Source organism: Chaetura pelagica, unplaced genomic scaffold, assembly GCF_000747805.2.
Source record: "Chaetura pelagica isolate M959 unplaced genomic scaffold, ChaPel_1.0 scaffold551, whole genome shotgun sequence".
Lineage (NCBI taxonomy): Eukaryota > Metazoa > Chordata > Aves > Apodiformes > Apodidae > Chaetura > Chaetura pelagica.
In genome coordinates this window covers 632,243-652,419 of record NW_009952067.1, presented here as the reverse complement: position 1 = coordinate 652,419, position 20,177 = coordinate 632,243, and the positions used below count along the sequence as shown (strand labels likewise).

The window sequence follows — 20,177 nt, the reverse complement described above, 5'->3', positions numbered from 1 at the left end:
CATCTTGGTTACTCCTGCTGCCAAAGCTGAAAGTACACAATTTCTGGGGTACAATTCCACTGCATACAGTGTTTTCTATCACTTCAGCATCTTTTGAAATTGAAACATTTTATTTGCAGAAAAGCATTTCCAGGGACAAGCCCAAGCCAGGGTGCTATTATGATTAGCTAGTCATATGTCAGATACCACAAATTATTTAAAAAAAAAACAAAACAGAATGAAATCATTGCTTGTTGTAATCCTTCTGCCTTTTCGTGTCAGCTCCTAGATGCCAGCAGTCCACCTACCACTGCATCGATCAACCCAGCGGCTTGTAACTCACAGTTGTTCAAGAGCTGAACCTTTTTCACTTGGGTCTCCTGCTCTAAATCCATATCCGCAAGTTCTTAATCCCCTCAGGCACACATACAAAAGAAGCATTGCAGGGAAAAAAATCAGAAACAAATAGGAAAATTTGTGAGAACTCTCAGACAGCAAAGGAAAAGCCTCAGGGAGGGGCAATGTGAGCAGCCCCTCCTGATGGCAATTGTTCATAATTTGTTTAGCTTTACCTCTCCTGGATCCTGAGGCAAACCAAAGAGCTGATGGGGGCAGCCAGGTGGAGGGAAAGAAAGGCTTAACAATCTGTTTCTCCTTCCGTCTCTATGTAATTAGATTTTCAAGTCTGACCCATATAAACACCGCTCCTGCTTTGCACTGACCACAGAAACATGCTTGTAGGCACAGCCTGAACCAGACTGGAGTGACACTGCAATCCACCTTACTCCTTGTTGGCTTGCTGTATTGCCAAGTGAAAACAAACAGGGGAAAAAATCCTGGCAGAAATTATAATGGAAGGTGCCTCAAAAGTAGATGAAAGGATACATTTTTCTACAAGTATCCCAACTGTAGAGTAACTGTTTTGAATCCAGTAGTGGTTGTACTCTCATTGCATATTCTTTGGAAAGCATAATAATAACAACAATACAACCAAAATGAAATAAAATATTGCCACCGATGAAAAATCTGTTTAGCTAAAAACTGCAAAACCAAGTAAACATCAATTTACACACTTCCCTTGGTCCTGCAAACCTGAAGCATCCAACACTGCTTGGATTAAACTGAGAATACAGTAGACTTTTCAGCATAACTCTACTTAAATGACAGTACTGATTAAGAAAAACAAGGTATACTATTGAAACCAAAATACATAGAATCAGGTTTCTGTGCTACTCTTTGCCAAAAAGCTATTTTTTAAAAAACTGGTTTAAATGCAAACTTTTACATCTCCAACACGTTTTACATATTTCAGACAACAGAATACACATACATTGTATGTGATAATTTTTCAAAACTAGCCATTACATTTTCACAGATTAAAAAAAAAAAAAAAAGTCTGCTTAAATATTTCATTTCTACAAAGTGAATTTACATTTTTAAGTACAAAGTGCAAATACTACAGTTGTTTTTATTGCCTTTTGGTGAGGAAATCTCCCACATGTCAAAGAGATCTGCCTTGGATCAGTAAGTTGTTCAGCCTTGCTTCTTAGAAACTTGCTGAAAGAAAATTGGAAAAATATGCATTAGCAATGATGTTTTCAAGTAAGCAAGTGTAAATCTTTATTTTTCAGCAGTCCCCACATGCAAGAATTCAGCAAAAATTGATATGGGGAATAAAAAAATCTCTGCTTGGTAGTCCTTCTTATCATATAGAAATAAGAGTATGAGCAACATCTTTATTATTTCTTACCTATGGCCTCTTCAGATCTATACCTGTCAAACACAGTTTTAGGAACTGCTTGGGCAAGTCCCTGGTGCAATATACCTTTCTATGGCATGTGATGTATAGGGAATGGGCTGCTGGCCAAAGGCTTATGAACAATCTATAGTTTCCTTGTAAACTTTTTGCTAGGCAGCAAAAGACCCTCTGGGTCTTATTGACAGTGTGTGTGCATGTATGGGTATCTTTGTTGGACAAGGTGGAGCTGCGCAAGTGAAATACACCCAGCTGCTACCCCAGTTCTGTCAGATCCATCAAGTATTTGACCTCTTTTAGAGCAACCATGGCTGAGACTCAGTCAGCATATTAGTATAGGTATCTATATCTGCTTTCTTTCACTAAGCTTCTATGTGCACAGATTTGCACACACATAAAAATAAATATTCAGGAATATATGCCTATACACACATAAACATATATATAACTGAACTGCCACATTAAACTAGTAGAAAATGAGCTCTTGTGTGCCCATTTCTGGAGTGGTGCAAATCTGATTACTCCATCTAAGATGTTTTTGTTTTTTTCCTTTGAGCAGCTCCTACCAAGCCCAGTTGCATTTCAATAACTTCCTTTCAAGTGAAAGCTTTTGTGATGAAAGCCACCTTCTGCATTTGCAGTCTTGTATTGTTCAAGTATGAAACTGCCACCAGATGGTTTGCTGAGACAGCCTTAATTTAAGGCTATCGTTTGTCAGCAACAGCTATTAAAGTAATTCTGCTGAGTCAGCAAAAATATTGGACGAAATTAAAATACATAGATGCTCTAAGACACTTTTATTACAGATTCTGCAAGTCAGGATCAGATTACAAGAAGGGGGAGAGGGCTTGTCATGCTTCAAGTGTAATGCACGTGTGCCAGTAATTGCCATTATATAATTAAAATAACCCCTTTGAATGTTTTTTTTGAGTTCCGACAGGATAATTGTTTTCAGGCTGCCTAGCCTAAAGCATAAGTGATTTGTGAGAGGAACTTGAAAAGTTAAGACCACAAACATTTGTTTAAACAAACAGAAACTTATCACATCCCTCTAGCTGTGAGAATATTTTTAATTCCATCAAAGGCATGTAGGAGGTCTCTTGTAGAGCCCAGAGCCAGTGTTAAGGTGCCTTAAGAAGCGTGAACTGAACATCAAACAAATCAGAAATAAAGCGAGTAACAGACTAGCAATAAGAGGAAGATTTATCTTAGATTGTTAGAAGGTTCATCCTGGGTTCAGTTTTTAACATATTAACATAGTTTTCTGATAGGTGGGAAGACATTAACCACAAACATGAGTTTTTTTAAATATTTTTAGCTAAATTGCTATTTTCCCTGCCATGTTACCTGAGCTGTTCTTATGCTTACAAAAGTATGTAAAAAAACCAAAACTATTAATCATTTACTGATGCTTTTGTGGTAAATAATAATACAATTCCTCTAACTAATACAGAAGTGGGACAAGAATGATATGAAGAGCATTATTTTACCAGACCAGTCAAATAACTGGCAGACTCACATGTTCTTCTTGAACCATGCAAAAATGTCAGGAAGTTGTGACCGTGTTGTCCAGAAAAGTGAATCCTTAGGATTAATGATTAAGAAAATAGACAGGTACAAATGAAAAGCCCTTTTCTAATCTTCCACTTGAATCTCTCCTTTCTAATGTGTACCTTCCCTTGATCTAAAAATTCTTGTTTTGTGCCTTTTGTAGCTCTGAATGCCATGAGTAGACAAAATGCCAAGAATGACATACTAAGAAAAACAAAGTCAAGTCTCTGCAGAAAATTGATGTGAAAATACATAATGGATTATGCTGTCAGGGCACTTGACATTTTATTTGCTACAATCATTCTGCAGACCTAACCAATTTTAGTTGTAACAAACTTCAGCAGACTGATGCAAATCCTAGTTCTCCAGCATAATTTTGCTGAGCCAGCAAAGGCATTGGAAAGTGACAGCTCTATTCTCTACACAAAGATTTTAAAAGCTTTTTAAAACCACCATACAATAATTCAGTGGGCTTTGTAAAATCTATAGATTTTCAGAGGGCACGGGAATTCCATGGGTTTTTTTCACAAAGAGTAGTTTAATCAAAGTTTGAGTCCACAGTATGACTCACAGGAAAGCTAACTGAAGTCAGTTAAAACAAAAAGAAAATGAAGATAAAGCAGTGCACATTTAAAAGTGCATGGGAATGCCAACATTTGGAAATGCAGAAGACTTATATAAGGGCTCAAGTACACTCATCTAATTATCACTAACCTAGATGCCAATTACACTTTGCTAGGAACATCCACATGCAGGCATAGTCCATTTTGCATTTATGCACATTTACTCTGCACCTGCAGTTGACTAATTCTGCTTTGCTTAGACAGAACTTCAGTAAAAATTTGTTAATCAGGATGCTGGTCTATAATTTCCTGGCAAGTCTGAAGAACGGCAGATGAATGTATTTTGCAGCTGCAAGGATAATTGCTGAAATCCCAAGAAATTCAGCTGAACAAGACAGGAATGGAGATCTTGTTCTCCTTTGTACTCACCTGCCTGTTGGATGAAGTGCTCTCAGTGTTGGTTTTAGGGGATGCTAAGGGAGGGAAGAGAAAACATTATGAATATGGTTTGCAAATTATATGTAGCATCCCCAAAAACTGAAGCCCTCAATCAGTCATTGGACAGGGCAGGGTAAGGCACAGCTTTCAATAAATGAGATAATATATTTCAGATCTTCCATTGAAATGTTCATTCTTTTCTTTCCTCACTGCAGGTCTTGCTTCTATCATGTTGTTTGGAAGCTGAATGACAGCATTTCTTGCCAGTTAATATCTGATATTTTCTTAGGATAGATTGCAACTAGTTAGAGTTGTGCATTTCAAACATATTACAGTTTAATAGTAAATTTAGGCTATTATCCTTGTGAAAGAAACACTGACAAGCAGACTGTCTGGAAAGCATTCACTTTGCTTAAATACATTGCACACTAACAGCTCTACCAGTCAAATACATTGTTCAGCTTTAATCTATAAAACAAGGTTATTGCTGGTTTTTAAGTTTTTTAGTGGTGAGGTCCAAGACACTGCTCTAAATGAGGGAAAAAGAAACCCAGCTACATAAATCTGCTGGCCCATTCAACTTCACAAGCAGGCTTGCGATGTTGGAAAGGAACTAACCCTCTTGATTTTCCATGTCTGTTTGTTAGTCAGTTAAAGCTGCACTGGGAAAAAGGGAAGTGAGACTGGACCTTGAAAAATACTGCAGAAAATATAATTCCCTACGAAAGTATGTTTTGCATCTCTCTGGCTCTTACATTTCTTCAAATTGTTCTCACAGACACCTGGGACTCTCAGAGAACCACAGAGAGCAGCCTCCTTATCCCAGCTTTCACATCTCAGCTGATGGGGTCTCACCTATTCCTAGAAATGTAACTCCAGCTTTAATGGAGTGACCACTGATTTCTTTCATGCAAGGGAAAGGATGATCAGAAAGGACTGTAATTACCAAGCAGAAGAAACAAAACAGAATGCTCATTTTCCAACAAAAGCAATTTTTATTGTTTCGTCTTTAAAAGCATGTATTTCTAGTAAAGCAACCAAGTGATTTGGTTTAGAATTTTTTTTACCTGGATGCTATTAGCTTTTCAATGAGAAAGTGTTGAGATATTTTTCCCTTCCAAGAATTAATGTTCTCATTATTAGCTACATTTTTCTGAGGGGGGGAGATCTCTTAAAAATCTCCAGTTACAGTGAACATAATTTTTTTCTTTAGCTAAATCTGTGTATGATCTTCATATAACTTCATTCCTCTTCCAATTTTATTTTCTGAAACAGGCAGCTTATATGAAGCAAGAGAATCCTGCTTTTCTTTTCTTTTCTTTTTTTTTTTTTTTTTTTTTTCCCCACTGAAAAGGGCAAAGGAAAAACTGGGTTTTGTTTTTAATCTTACTATAGCTTTCCTTTATGTCCTGGAACAACGACTTCAGAACCAGTTTTCATCAACAAGACAAAGGAGTGACAGCTATGTCAGGACGGAAGTGTCTGAATGTCAGGCAGAGTCTGGTGTCCAAACATGAGGCAAGTCTCAGCTTGGGCTGGTGCTCTGAAGTTTGTGTAGATGTAGCCATGAAAAACAATTGCCATTTTTTTTTTTTTTTTTTTCCCCACTGAAAAGGGCAAAGGAAAAACTGGGTTTTGTTTTTAATCTTACTATAGCTTTCCTTTATGTCCTGGAACAACGACTTCAGAACCAGTTTTCATCAACAAGACAAAGGAGTGACAGCTATGTCAGGACGGAAGTGTCTGAATGTCAGCATATGGAATGACCCTAATGGTCTACACTTTAGGACAGTTGTCTACCAAATAGTGTAAATGAAAGAAGTGTTACATTTTAATTTCCACTTGTATAGCATGAAGATAACAAAAGTCATCCACCTTTGTATACAGTTTTCCACCTCAATCATTCTGAGATCCCCGACAAACAAAACAATTTGCCTATATTCATGTCCTACATCTTCTTACTACTATTGTTGTTTTAAAATTAAATAAATAAATAAATAAATAAATTCTTCTTCACTTTCAGGAATGGTGTGATTGCACTCTGCAGGGACTATTACACACTGTAGTTAGCTGTTCCCCTTCTACCAGTTTGGCAGCAAGGTAAGGTGGCTGTCTACCAGCAGTTGTTCCACCTGTTTGGCAGATGACCACATTCCTTACTGTATCTCTAAACCACATTTGAGAAATGAGAAGTCATTAGAAAGCTCAACAATGTGCTTCCTTCCCAGCAGAAATCCAGAAAGCACAGGTGTGGTACTTCCCCTCATTCAGGACATAGTACTGTAATAACATTAAATTGGCTTTTTTGATGACTGTTAATGTTATCGTATCCTCTTAGGTTTCCTACTGTAATACATTCAATGGTCAGAATCAAAGGGAAGTTTTCAATTCTGTTGGAGGAAAGTGATGATTTGCCTATGCAGAAGCAGCTTTCTTGCCATCTACCCTAAGCAATAGTTGCATTAGCTACAGACAGGTGTATTCTTTTATTTTGTATACTTCTGGCATATGCAAGAATCAGACTTCATCAGATTTGAAAAATCTAGTGAATAAAGTAGAAAAGGTTCTTACTATGGTGCTTCCTTGTTTCTGCTTTACCTTCTTCTTTTGTTACTCCCAAGCAGCCCATTAATTCTTGAACCGATAAGGACTTATCATTGTTCACATCACAGTATTCCACAAACTTCTTCACACATTTTTTGGGCTTTGATTTCTTTCTTAGGAATCTCTTAAATGGCTTTATTTCTTTCTTGCCAATGTCACCACTGGAATTTTTATCAAGCTGTTTGAAATACCAATGGACTACTCTCTCTTCCAGAGTATGATTTGGATCAGGCTCTGAAACCCTGAAACAGAAAATGATAGTTTAGTCTTCATTCTGGTACATAAACATCAGTTTATACCTTTATTTCAGAGTAGTTAAATCACTGGCAGACACTTCATTATATAAACCTGTAACGAATCCTTCTTTTTCCACTTTGGTCAACTGTATCCTAAATTTTACACTAAGTGCTTGAATCTGCTTTTAGTTAACTCTGAAATTGTGTCGAGGTCAGCATCATACTCATAAAAAGATGCTTTCCCCTTTCATTTCCTGAAAGATAGAAAAGTGAAGAGAGGAATAAAAGAGAAAAAGACGGTTTCATAGATGGCAGACACATCAAAATGTGTAATATAACCAACTGAAGTAGGTCAGCAGTCAGCATAGCCAAATACATAGGCTCCAATTACAACCCATGATGGATGCTTTTAGAGATAAAACACTTAAATGCATTGAATTATAGGGTAAAGTATAACAATAAATGTCACCTCCTCTTCATATGGTAAGCACCTGACCTGCAGACACGCAGAGTCTGACAACACACATACGTAATTCAACCTGTGACTGTTGATAGCATTGGTTTGTTTTACAAGCAGCTAAGCAAAATATGAATCAGGAAGGTAGCATACACTGAAGAGAAGCCTGAGAGGACAACAAATACTGAGACACAGTTGCACCAGAAGCTACAGTTAAATGCTAAGCTGTGCTGCTGCTGAGAATTCAGCTATCATGTGCTCCTCTGTTTAGTGGACATAGTCTACAGTAGTAACTTTGAAGTAAACTCTTCCAGACAGGTTCTTGGAAATTTACCCTTTCTGAAGGCAGGAGAATAATTGCTTCTCAAAGCCCTCAACCATTTATTCACCATTGCCAGAATCCTTTTAAAGACACATGAAAAGGATATGAAACCCACCGGCTGGAAGACAATGATGGATCAGAGACCGCATGCACCATATCTGTGGACAATGCATCCAAAACACTAGTCAGGAACTCATTCTTCTTGGCACCAGGACAACCTAGAAAACCAGATTTTTTTCTTTCCTTGTTTGCTCTTTTTCCAACATTTAAATCCCAATAACACTTCAAACTTAGATATAGATATTACTCTCTCTACACAAATTCCAAAAATCTGGGGACAAGTTCATAGCATAACTCAAATACAAGGTTTTATCTACATTCAGGTACATATCTGTAACATAGAGCAGGAACAGAAAAAACATCCCTTTAAACTCGAGCAAGTGGGAATCTGGTTTGCATACCTTGGGGGCCACTCTTTACATTTTTCTTCCTTCTTTAGGATAGTTAACCATGGGTCTCACATTTTGAAAAGAACAGTTTTGACACAACAGAATTTTGTGCATGACAGAGACTGTTTGAAACACAGACTAGAAGCCTGTAGCACAACAATTCTTTCAGATTTCCTCTTTTGCTCCTCTCAAATACCATTGGCTTTCTCAACACACATTCTCTCAGTGCATTGGCTTCCCTCTCTGTAAAACGGCATTCAAGTCCTTGCTTGTTTCATTTTTGCCTTGGACAAGGCTTTACTCCCACTATAGGGCACCTAGACCAATCAGATGCTCTTAGTTAATTTGGTTCTTTGTTTTAGTACTTTGGTTCATACTGTGGGATCCTATGGTGATGCTGCATCATCATCTAATTACATTCCCTATGCCGCAAAGCTCTTCTCTGAAAGAAACTGACAACACATTTCAGACATATAATACATCAGATAAATGTATACTGAAAGATCCACCCTTGGAACAGTCCAGCTGGAGCAGATAAATTAATCTGACAAGCACATGGATGTTGATACATAGAGGTTTGTTTATGCATTGCACCTGTTTCGTCTCCTCTTCCTTAGAGCCCTGAGCCAAACACCAGGTCTTCCTCTAGCCCTGTAATAGCTGGGTTAAACTCTAGGATGATCCAAGATCATAGGGATGAGAAGCTTGAAGCTGCAGACCATGACAGAACTGTTTCAGACAACTCTGTGAGGGAGGCCCATTCTTAAGTGAAAAAGAAAAATGCTTTGAAGTGTTGTGGGAAAGGGAGATTAGTCAATCAGTAGGGATTTGTTATTTCATTATATTTCTTAGCGACCTCTGGAGCAGGCAGCAGGATTATCTGTTCCTCTGAAAGGCCTCATCTTGCCCAGCAAATTATTTTTTAATACATCCCGTGTTGATCCAAGGAAATGAACCTGTGTTATATTAGTCCTTAGTTGTGTTGCAGTAAGAACAGCTCAGCTTTTATGTATGCAGCACCCACTATACATTGTCTAACACATTGATGCAGTTATGAGTTCTCTGTCTCTTATATGTTTGCCTTTGGCACCAGGGACATTTTATTCCAGTAACTGTAAAAGACATATAACAGGAATTCACTGAAGCAAGTTTCACTGCACTAAAAGTACACATATAAAACCAGATATCACTCTCCTAGATATGTCCCTCTTCCCTTACCCATTAACAAGGGTTTTTTCCCTGTTTCAACTGGGGAAAAAAAAAAAATAAATAAAAAAGAAAGAAAAGAAAACCCAACCCAGAAGCCATGACTATAATCCTAAATTTGAGTTCAGTGAAACTAGCATTCAAGCTTTCTCTGTAAGGTACAGAAATGAGAAGGTGGCAAGAGATTAATAGGGAGGGACAGAAGGCTACTATACCAACAGAATCCTGGCACCATTCTGTGCATAATTCAACAATATATTCTCCAGAGCAAAGAGCTTGATGATAAGTAAGGCTTAAAGATTGTGACTATGTAAGTAAATTGTGCATTGTAATTTAAATGAAGCCACGTAACTTTGCAAGTCAGAAAAGCACATTTGCCCAGAGACGAGCAGGTGGAGCCCAAGCAGTTCCCATGCAGAAGGCACATCCAAGGCAACCTGACTGAATCAAGCAACTAAGTCTCTGAGCAACTTATGGAGCTCAGCACTACATCTTTCTAGCAAGGATGCTTGGCCTGTGGACCAGATCTAGTTCTCTTCAAAGTTCAGGCAAAAAGAAGTCTGTTCAAGGCTCTCCATCGTAAATGGCACAAGCTTCATCCATTTTTTTCCTGGAGTTGTATTACAGCCATCAGGTAGAAACCTGAATCCTGTTCAAACATGAGTTGAGAATTGATAGAGGGCTCGTGGAAAACAGAGACAATAATACCTCAGCATATAACAATGCACCACAAGATACTCTGATATTTTTTTTCTTTCTGTCCTTTTTTGTATAGGTAATAATGTTAGTATCCAATTTGATTTAGAAGCTTCATCTGAATTTTTCATGTTAGTGTTGAGTGTGTTCTTGAAACATCTGGAAGAAACAAAACTGTATGCTTTAGATATTTCCACTGCTGCTCAAGGAGCTGCTGAGTATACATATGCTACAGATGTAGAGATTAAAATAGTGACTTAGCTTGCTATTTATGAGATACTGCTATGTAGGGGAAAGTATCAACTCTAAATCCACAAGAAATCATGGGGAAAAATGTCCATAGTTTAAAGCCTGTCTCAGACAATTTTCCCTAAAATTAAGAAAGGTTTCTAAATGTCTATTGCATAAAGTTGAAATAGCAGCTGAGAGAAATAGAAATATTCTTTTAGAAAAGAAATATCACCGTTAAAACAAACACAATCAGCTGCTGTGAAACATTCTAAATTATAACTCTACTGCTTAATGTAAAATGAGACCCTACAAAATCCTCACCAGTTAAATACAGAGAAAATATTCAGTTTCTCCCAATTATAATTTTTGCTGATGTGTGGGCAATCACAGCAATTTACCTCACAGTGAAATCTTTGTACTTTGCAGGTGTTATTAACTCAGAATAATTCTCTGGAGGCTTCACACTGAGATTTATTTTTCAACAAACTTGCGGATGAAATGGCAAGGCTGGAGGAGCTTTAGCTTGATTGTAATGAATAATTCACTCTTAGTGGATTAAATACAGAAAGAGAAAGACTAGTCTCTTACAGGAGTCATGCTTCTCACTATGGTTTATGTGCTTAACCTTCTTCTGCAGCTGCCTGTCCTGTGTGGACTTGACAGCTTACATAAATAATAATTTGTTGTTAAAGGGTTGAAGTTCAAACCACATGGAATTAACCTACAGGTTCAGAGATGTAACATAGGGTTCAGTGTTTGCTTTAAGGATAGTTTTACACAGAGTAAATCTTAGACCAACAAATACCTACCACAAATGATGGAAATATACAAACACCTTGTTTCAGCTAGAATATAAAGGTAATCAAAGAATCATTGTTATGCATTATATATCCCATATATACATGTCTCTCTATCAATATATCTATCTTTGGTACTGAGGATCGATTTTTGGATTTAAATCTGTAAGGCAGTTGTCTATAAACCTTCTAAAAAATGCAACCAAATGGAGCTTGGAGCTCCCTACTTGGTTGATACTAATCTCCTACTGTCAGTCTTGGAAGATTACCTTTTACAGCTCATCTGAAGTTATGGCTAGAAAAGTATTTTGTTATTTTCTGCAAAAATGTAAATAAAATAGGTAGGATTAATCACTTAAAAAGAAATTTTACATTAACCTTCCTGCAAGAGAGGAAACTATCTTGAGTCAGGCAGTCAAGTAATTAAAGGCATGACTGCTTCCAATTAGTAAATCTAAAGCTTCCTTTTTGTCGCCTAGTTGTTAACATGAATATCAGGCTTAGCGGTGCTCTTCAATACAATGACCACTGAAATACTTCTGAAGATTATAAATGTTTTGATCTGCCAAAACCCAAAATTATCATAACTATTTGTATTTCTTTTGCGACTTTGACTTCACTGAAATCGTACAATCATTTTGGTTGGAAAAGACTTTAAAGATCATCCAGTCCAACCATTAATCTAGCATTTCACCACTAAACCATGATTCTAAGAACCACATCTACATATCTTTTAAATACCTCCAGGGATGGTGACTCCACCATTTCCCTGGCCAGTCTGTCCCAGCACCTGACAACCCTTTCAGTGAAGAAATTTTTCCTAATATCCAATCTACATACCCCTGGTACAACTTGAGGCTATTTCTTCTTGTCCTATCACGTGTTACTTCTGTCATCTCCCTCAGTACACTTGGAGGGATCCTCTCTGGCTCCACAGACTTGTATGTGTATATATTGGTATTCAAGAGCAAAAAAATTACATTTGTCAATGCTAATGGTTATGCTGGGACAGCAGACAATATAAGGAATTTTTTTTTTTTTCTGGACTTTTATTCTATACATGTACAGTTCATGAGTTTATTTCTGTTGATCCATATAAAACACAAGTTTATATTTGTCTAGATATGTTGAAGGCCCCCTTCATATTTTTGAGGACTTTTAGAGCTCTTTCTGAGCCTCATTCCAGCATAAAAGCCCTTCAAAAGATGAGATGGGGAACTGAAATTGCTGATAACTCTGCTGGAGACTAAAAATCATGGCTTCAACAGTGTTGGTGGTTTTATGGCTCATTTCCTCAGTTTTTCCTTCACTGCACCTCCTAGTAACCTCTCACAAACAGTAATTATCTACTTCTTAGTCTCTGTCCTAAAGGGTTGGTGACATCATCTCTTCTTGCTAGCATCATTCTGATATTACTTTTTCCTTTCCTTCCCTTTCCTTTCCTTCACTTTTTTCCTTTTCTGGCAAATATTCTTACCAGTTAAAAGATTTAACTTAAATTCAGAGTTAAATTCTATTTTATCTGTGCTTACCCAAATTCCCAAAATAATAAAGTAGAATACAATAGATATTATCTGCAGAGGAGCTACAGATCCATTGCTTTGTAGGCCCAGATCTCTGTGTCTTACAGGGAAAAATTCATTTTGGAGAAGGGCAGGAAGTAGATTTCAGTTCTCTACATTTATTTAACTTCTTTTGTGTTACTATTTTAAAATTATCTTTCTGTTCTAGTTTCAGGGGAGGAGAAGTAAAAGAGCAAACAAAGGATGTTCTTTCAAGGCCCTACCCTTCAATCCCAGGAATTCATATCATACCAAAGTGCATTGAGTGGGATTTGTTGAACTTGAGCTTGCTGAAATGAGGTGTCTCACCCATAACAGTTATTTAAACTCAGTATAAAGGAATTCATTCACAACACATTCATCCAAACTACCTTATACTTTTTCTTAGAACTGGATAGGATGCTCCTGAAAATCTGTCTCTTCTTCCTCATTAACTACTGAGGAAGCCTAGACAGCTAATTCACACTCCCAGGTGGTGTAAAAATGCCTGTGATGAATTCTATATGTATCTATTTTGTAAGTTCTTTTAGGCTCAAACTGCCTTTTTATCCTCCGGGTGAATGTAGAGGAAAGAAGAGATAACATTCATAGCAGAAACATTAATGATCCTATAAACAGTTTTTGCAGGTAAACTGAGTGACAAAGTTAGGCTAGGGCATTTGTTAATAGGAAAAGCAGTTCATCACATTCATTTAATTATTATTGTTAAATAAGAAAAGGTGAATGAGAACATCACAGCATAACAGGCAATGTGAAATAACTAAGTTTTGATTACCTCTTTTTAGTTTGGTTTTTTTTTCCTCCATGAGATTTTCAAAGGGTTTTGAGAAGAAAATTTCTTGCTGCTAACAGTTCAGAGATGTCACCATGAGATCAGTCAGGGATGAACTACCTGGAACACTAATCCTCCCACATGCCAGCCAAAACTCCAAAACATCCAAAAATCCAAAACATCCAAAACTTGAGAAGATCTGTGGACCTTATTTGCCTTTTTAAAACATTCTCTTGTGGACTCTTACCTTTCTTGTTTTGACTGGGAACAGGAAAAAGGCCTGAAAATGTAGATGATAAGGAGGTTGTGCTCCTTTGCTGCCTACATGGGCAGATGGCAGCTAATTTTTTTACTAGGTAGTCACTGATTATACAATACCTACCCCTGCTGAGAAAAAAAAATAGAAATTCTGAGTATTTAGGTTCAGCCTGTGCAAATGCACTCCTAACCTTCAGAGGCTTGTCATCTTACATTTAATATGACCTGCAATATAGCCACATGGGTCCAGCTCCAGTATAAGAAACACAACATATTTGTCTGAAGTGTTGGCATAGTGACACAAGTCAATCAGCCCACTGATTAGGACACAGAGAGAAGATTTTCAGGATTAGAAAACGGCCCAAAAATAGTCTAGAAGAGAAAAGGAACTCGATCCCATTTTCAAAAGGTTATACTTCTCTGCTTTACATACCATATTTCATGACTGCCTGTCCCTGAGATAAGGTGCTGGTACTTATGACTGCAGTAACACTTACAACAATAGCTTATTACATTAGAAAAAATTCGGAATCCAGTTTTGTATAGTATGGCAGGCATCTGAATCTCCTCATTATCACTCTGAGAGTCTTAAAAATTAGCCACCAATATTACTTAGGAAGTCAAAACACAATCCTTTATAGCAGACATTTATTAGGTCCAATTCACTTGTATTTTCATCATGCTGCTATGTTTCCTCTCAGGAGATAGGTATTAAATAACCATATTTAATTACCTACATTTATATATCCATTAAGCAGGAAAAGCTATTGCAAAAAAGTATATGTTGTTGCAATCATGGAAGTGACCTCAGAAATATGGTGCATAATTCTGGTCTCCTGCTGGAAAAATTGAACTATGGGGACTTGCATTGTGGGGATGGTTTTTACACATTACTTAATTAATCTAAGCAGCCCACTCCTTGGAAATGCACATGAAAAAGAGATCTTTTCTACAAACTGATGTTGATTTTAACCTTTCTGGATATCTCTTACTGAGACTTTTACCAGTGGAGGCATCAGATGAAAATCCTAAAAGCATCCACTTTCAGCTAAAGTCACAAAAAAGCTCTGTATTCAGACACTGAGGACCAATGGTCATTAAAGCAAAAAGAAGGAAATTCAGGCTAAGTTAAGAAACTGTCAGCCCAGCAGCACACATCTATGTGAGAGTTATTTTTGAAAAGTCCATGCCCACAGAGTGGTAACAGGTTTTCAGAGAGAAGAGCAGAACCCTCAAGCCAGTGTGTGGTTCTTACACTCATAACACAGGGTGGATGGAGGTACAAGGCCAGCACTCCTTAAAGATACTCAAAAGAGTGTTACGTACATGATGGACTGTTTCAAATGTTTTAAAACACTGTGCTTTTTCTTTTTCTTTTTTAAATCCAAACGTAGACAGCACAGACCAACCCAAACATGTGGTACACAAATGGAGAGTCACACAGATGAAGTGACTTGGTATCTCTCTGGCCTGGAAACAAAAGCAGTGGAAGAACCATCAATTACAAAGCTAAGTCACTGCTACAAGGGTACAAAGCATATTGTTGGATGGTGTGGGATGAGCTGGAAAAGGGGGTGGGGAAAGGAGGAGAAGAAAGGAGGTAGAAGATCGAGCTATAATGCAAGCAGCCAGGTGAGGTTTCAGAATCTTTACCTATGATATATTTTGTTTATACAGATACCTACTAACACTGAATCTGAATTAGGAGACAAAATTTCATCTATGATACTTGATTATTTTTTCTCCCACCCAGCCACAACTGGCAAATGAAAAATTTAGAAATTGGATTTCCAATGCAGAGGGGAGCTGGCATTATGAGGAGGCAGGCATGGCTATTTCTTGGAACATTAATTATATGCTGGATTTGAACTCTGAATGAGTTTTTACAGCAGTGATTAAAAGAGGTTTATAGAATGGAAATTCTGGTAGTAACTGAAGTGAAACGAGTCAGCAAGAACCACTAAAGCATTACTTGAGCACTATGGAATGAACCATTCCTTGGAAACCTGGCATCACGAAAATCTCTCTCTTTATATATCATTTAATTTGGGATTGGCAGTTGCATTACCTTCCTGGACACTTTCCATTAAACATGACAGATGTCCTCTGCAAATACCATATCAAATCTCACTGTCTCATCCTTTGCTAAATGAAATCTCTAAAATGACTAATACAAAAGCACATATACAGCCTCACAATTGCTCAGTATGAAACTTTTACAACATATATCATGCAAGATGAAATGCCTTTAAGTCCTGCTAAAGGAAGTGGGCATACTAAGACAGATTGAAGGCTCAGTACTTAACAATTAGGCACTATACATTTAATTTTTAAAATGAAGGTCCACTCCTAATTCATCATTATCTAGGTCACTTCTCCAGGGTTAACAGAGATCACTGTAGCTACAGCAGGTTTGCAAATCAACTTGCTTTGCAAATTGGCCTCTATTTGGAATGGATCCCCCAAGCCAAATATAATACTGTGTACCTCATTAAACCACAATAAACTAATATTTAAGTAATGATGAGCCTGACTTCATCCCACAAAAATCAGGGCAATTCAGAATCAAACATGCCACCCTTCATTTGCAATTTACAGCAAGCACTGAATAAATGAACGCATAGTGCACAGTAGAAAAGATCCTGCAATGACAGTAGCATGACAGAAGAAATTAAAGAGGGAGATAATATAATCATAGCTCTAAAGTATCTGCCAGGAAGGATGCAATGCAGCTGACAATGTAAAATATTTTACAGAGTATGGTTTGGTTACAAAGTGCCTTGGGTTCATCTACGGCAGAGAGATCCAATTACATGACAGCCCTCCATTATGGATCATGAGAATGGTTTCCTCATTGGACCACTGTACTGTATGCTGGTGTCATTGTGTACAGTGTGGTCTGTTTCCCCTGCATGTTTCATGTCCAGCATTTGGTCAGGAATACAGCTAGGAACAACCTGCAGCCATGCCAAAGCCTGGATTTCCTTGTGCTTGTGCAGAAGTCCACGCCATCAGCTTCAGCAGAGGTTGTGGAGCTAATGCTAATCAAGTTGCCCAGAGTAAATCACTTGGTATTAACAAGTAATATCTGATAGGGTTGAGGAGGGAGACTATCGAAAAGTAAAAACCATCTCAGGCTTACTGACCATGGGACTCAAGAGGAAACAGAGAGACAGAGAAATACCCTATCATACCTCTCCAGCAGTCAGACTTGGTCCGCAAAAAAAATGTGACCTTGTTTTACACACAGGCTGCCATGACATGGGAAAACTGAGCATGTGTACCATTACAGGAGTGTGTGTGTGTTCTATGTCTAGAGCAGGTCGTGAAATCTCATTTGTTGATAAAACAGCAACACACGAAGGGGGTTCTCATGCATCTCGCTGTCTGCTGCTACATAAATGGAGAGAGATGGAATCAAGACATCACACTGTATTTTTGTGCCCTGGGCATTGCAGGAAATAGGGGAAAATACAACTTCAATGTGTAACAGCAGCATCCCAAATGCTCATACCCAGCAAAACTGAGTCCCTCTTGTGCATGTATAATAACCTGATTTCCAGCCATGCATATTTTAACAGTAAGTGTTTGCCTGTTCATGAAATGAACTGAAATAATGACTGACTATAATTTAAACACCCCACATTTCCATTCTAGCTCTCCCGAGAATACTTCTTTGGTATAAATATGCATACTCGAATGTTGATTTAGTAAACAGCAGTCATTTTCCATCTCAAGTGAATGAATGTAAAGCACTCTTATCGGAAATTAGAGGTTCACACTCTTCTCTGTACTTGGAGATATCCAACACTGCAAATTCCAACAGACACAGACTTTCAGTCCGTAAACTTTATATGACTAGACTAAACTAAGCCCTCTGCAGATGACTATAAAGGATTCACATGCTAGATTGTCAAAAATCAATAGGTGGTCTACTGCTGGCTAAAATCAGAAGGCAGAAGGGATGATAATGAGAAAAAAAAATGCTTAAACCTTTAAAAATGCCTGGGATTAGATAGAGAAATTCAATATGTGTGTGTGGATTACAAGAACAGTTAAACCTCATCAATTTCTGTCAACTGATATAAGTCCATTCACAGAGGGTTTTGCACCAGGGTTCAACTATGTTGGCCACCAGAGAGACCAAAGCTTGAGTCAGAACAATTTCTTTGTGAGAAGCAGAAGAATATGAATATATGGTAAGGGTAGTAAAAAGAGGAGGCAAGCATGGAAATTAGAAAGAACCAGGTAGAAATCCAAGGGAAAGAAGAGAGGCATGGAAAGCAGTGGGGGAAAAAAGCTGCTTGAAGTTTCAAGCAAATCACACAGCCTGTGCTCTGACACAGACACCTTTGACGGCACCGACACTGACAGAGTATTAATCTTCCTCCCCCATTCTCCTCCAAACAAAACTGTAGTTCACTGAGATAGCTCTGGCATTCGCATGAGTAGAATTCTGATGGTTTTGTTTGCTTCTGCCAAAACCATGTGGATAACATGGCTGAATCTCTCTGCATCTTTAGCTCAAATTGCAGAGGGGATTTTTTTATCTTCCTATTGCTTTTGGTGCTCTCAGTATGTGACCATGAAGCAAATCTCTTTAGGCCTGGCCAAGAAACAACAATTCCATCTCTGGTGCAGAATGAGCTCTCTTCCTTTCTTTTTTTTTTTTCTTAAGAACAAAACACCCCGACCCATCTTAACCAAATTGCTTGGTGTTGAGGGCACACAGCTGAGATGGGGGAGACAGCACTCCAACTCCTGATCCAAACCAGACTGAGCAGGGAGTTGAAACCTGGCTTGCTGTTATCCCAGCGGAGTAGCCTAATCTCTGACACTAGAGAGTCAGGTTCAATTCCCTGCTCTGTCTGGTTTGGATCAGGGATTTGAACCTAGATCCTTTCCTCTTCAGCTGAGTGCTCTAATCATCGAGCTATTGTGTGTCCACAGAAGGGTTCCTTTGCTGTGAGCAAACTCTTCAGAACAAAGAGAATGTCAGCAAACACTTCTATTGCTACATTAAAACATTTTCTTCAGAAAAATAACAATAGTGTCAGACTGGACAGCATGTTCTTTAAATTAGGGCTTAATCCTGCATGAGATTTCTCCTGGTAGAGAAACACAACCAACATCTTCCAAAAAGCCTGGCAAGTGCTCTCCGTAGTTCCAATGTATTAATGAGCTTAAAGAAAACATGAGGATACAGTGCTTTGCTGGATGGAGGCCACTGCACTTCGCACACTGAAAAGTCAAATTCTCTGTAAATAAGGGTTTTTTCAGACTGAAGGCTTTTTGGCTTACCAAACAACAGAGTTGTGGGAACTGATGCTTAAGCAGCATTTAATCATTCCATCATACTACAGGTCACTGTTTACATTTTTTTTCAGCAACACATATACACAAGAGAAGCCTTTTTTTTTACATAGGAACTCATTAAACCTGTTGGATTTTATTTTCTATCTTTAAATTCATCCTATTTAAAACTGAGAATTTAATTTGTCTATTATTCAAGATAAATTATTCACTTAGGAGACATAAAGAGGGTAGACAATACAACTTCCAGTGGGCTAAAGTTTAATTCAAAGCACAGCGGAAAAAACAGGAGAGCTGCAGGGAATCAAACAATCAGACATGATGGGAAAGAGAAAAAAACAAACAGACAAACAAACAAACAAAAAATAAGATCACTGGTAGGGGCAACAAAAAGCATAGTTTATTTCAGTGCTTCTATCTCAATTTAATAGATATTTTTCCATTCACAACACAGAGCACAAGCTTGATTTCAGTCTCCTTTTTTCTTTTAATGAAAAAAGTTTCATTCAATTGTGTACATTTTAAATTGAAAGGGAACTTGGGGTTCTCACAGAGCACAGACACAGAGTGCCTTCAACAAGCTTTATGCTTAATTGACTGTAATATTACTTGTATCTCGGGTTTTTCTGATGTCTGTGATTTGCTGGAGCAGAATCAATATGACCTATGAATTTAATGTATGTATGTAATGTAATAAAGGGGAGAGGATGGGAGTTCCAAATTCAGGTTTTGCAATAATGTTTACTGACTTCCTTAGTTTTTCTGTTTTCTATTTTTTCTGTATGAGAAGGATCACTTTTCACCTCTCAAGTGTTTGAGAGGTTTCATTAATGTGTTTTGAAATGGTTACCCATAAAAACTGCAAAATAATTTAACTGCCTAGCTGTCAAAGCACATTTTAAGAATAAATTGCTCTTCTTTATAACAGTCATTTATCTGTAGTCTCTACTGAAAATATAATGAGTATAGAATGTCCTCGCTTTATCA

General features: G+C 37.7%; 1 protein-coding gene across 1 annotated transcript in view; it reads right to left on the bottom strand.

Annotated features, from left to right (window-relative positions):
* Positions 1-1,129: 1,129 nt before the first annotated feature.
* SMOC2 (SPARC related modular calcium binding 2) overlaps positions 1,130-20,177 on the bottom strand; it is a 120,000-nt gene continuing 100,952 nt past the window's right edge. Inside the window, exons 10-13 of the mRNA XM_010005415.1 lie at positions 8,022-8,124; positions 6,886-7,133; positions 4,279-4,322; positions 1,130-1,536 (exon numbers count right to left, since the gene is read on the bottom strand). Of these exons, the coding sequence (XP_010003717.1) occupies positions 1,513-1,536; positions 4,279-4,322; positions 6,886-7,133; positions 8,022-8,124 (419 nt within the window). The 3' untranslated portion in view covers positions 1,130-1,512. The remainder of the gene's footprint in view (positions 1,537-4,278; positions 4,323-6,885; positions 7,134-8,021; positions 8,125-20,177) is intronic.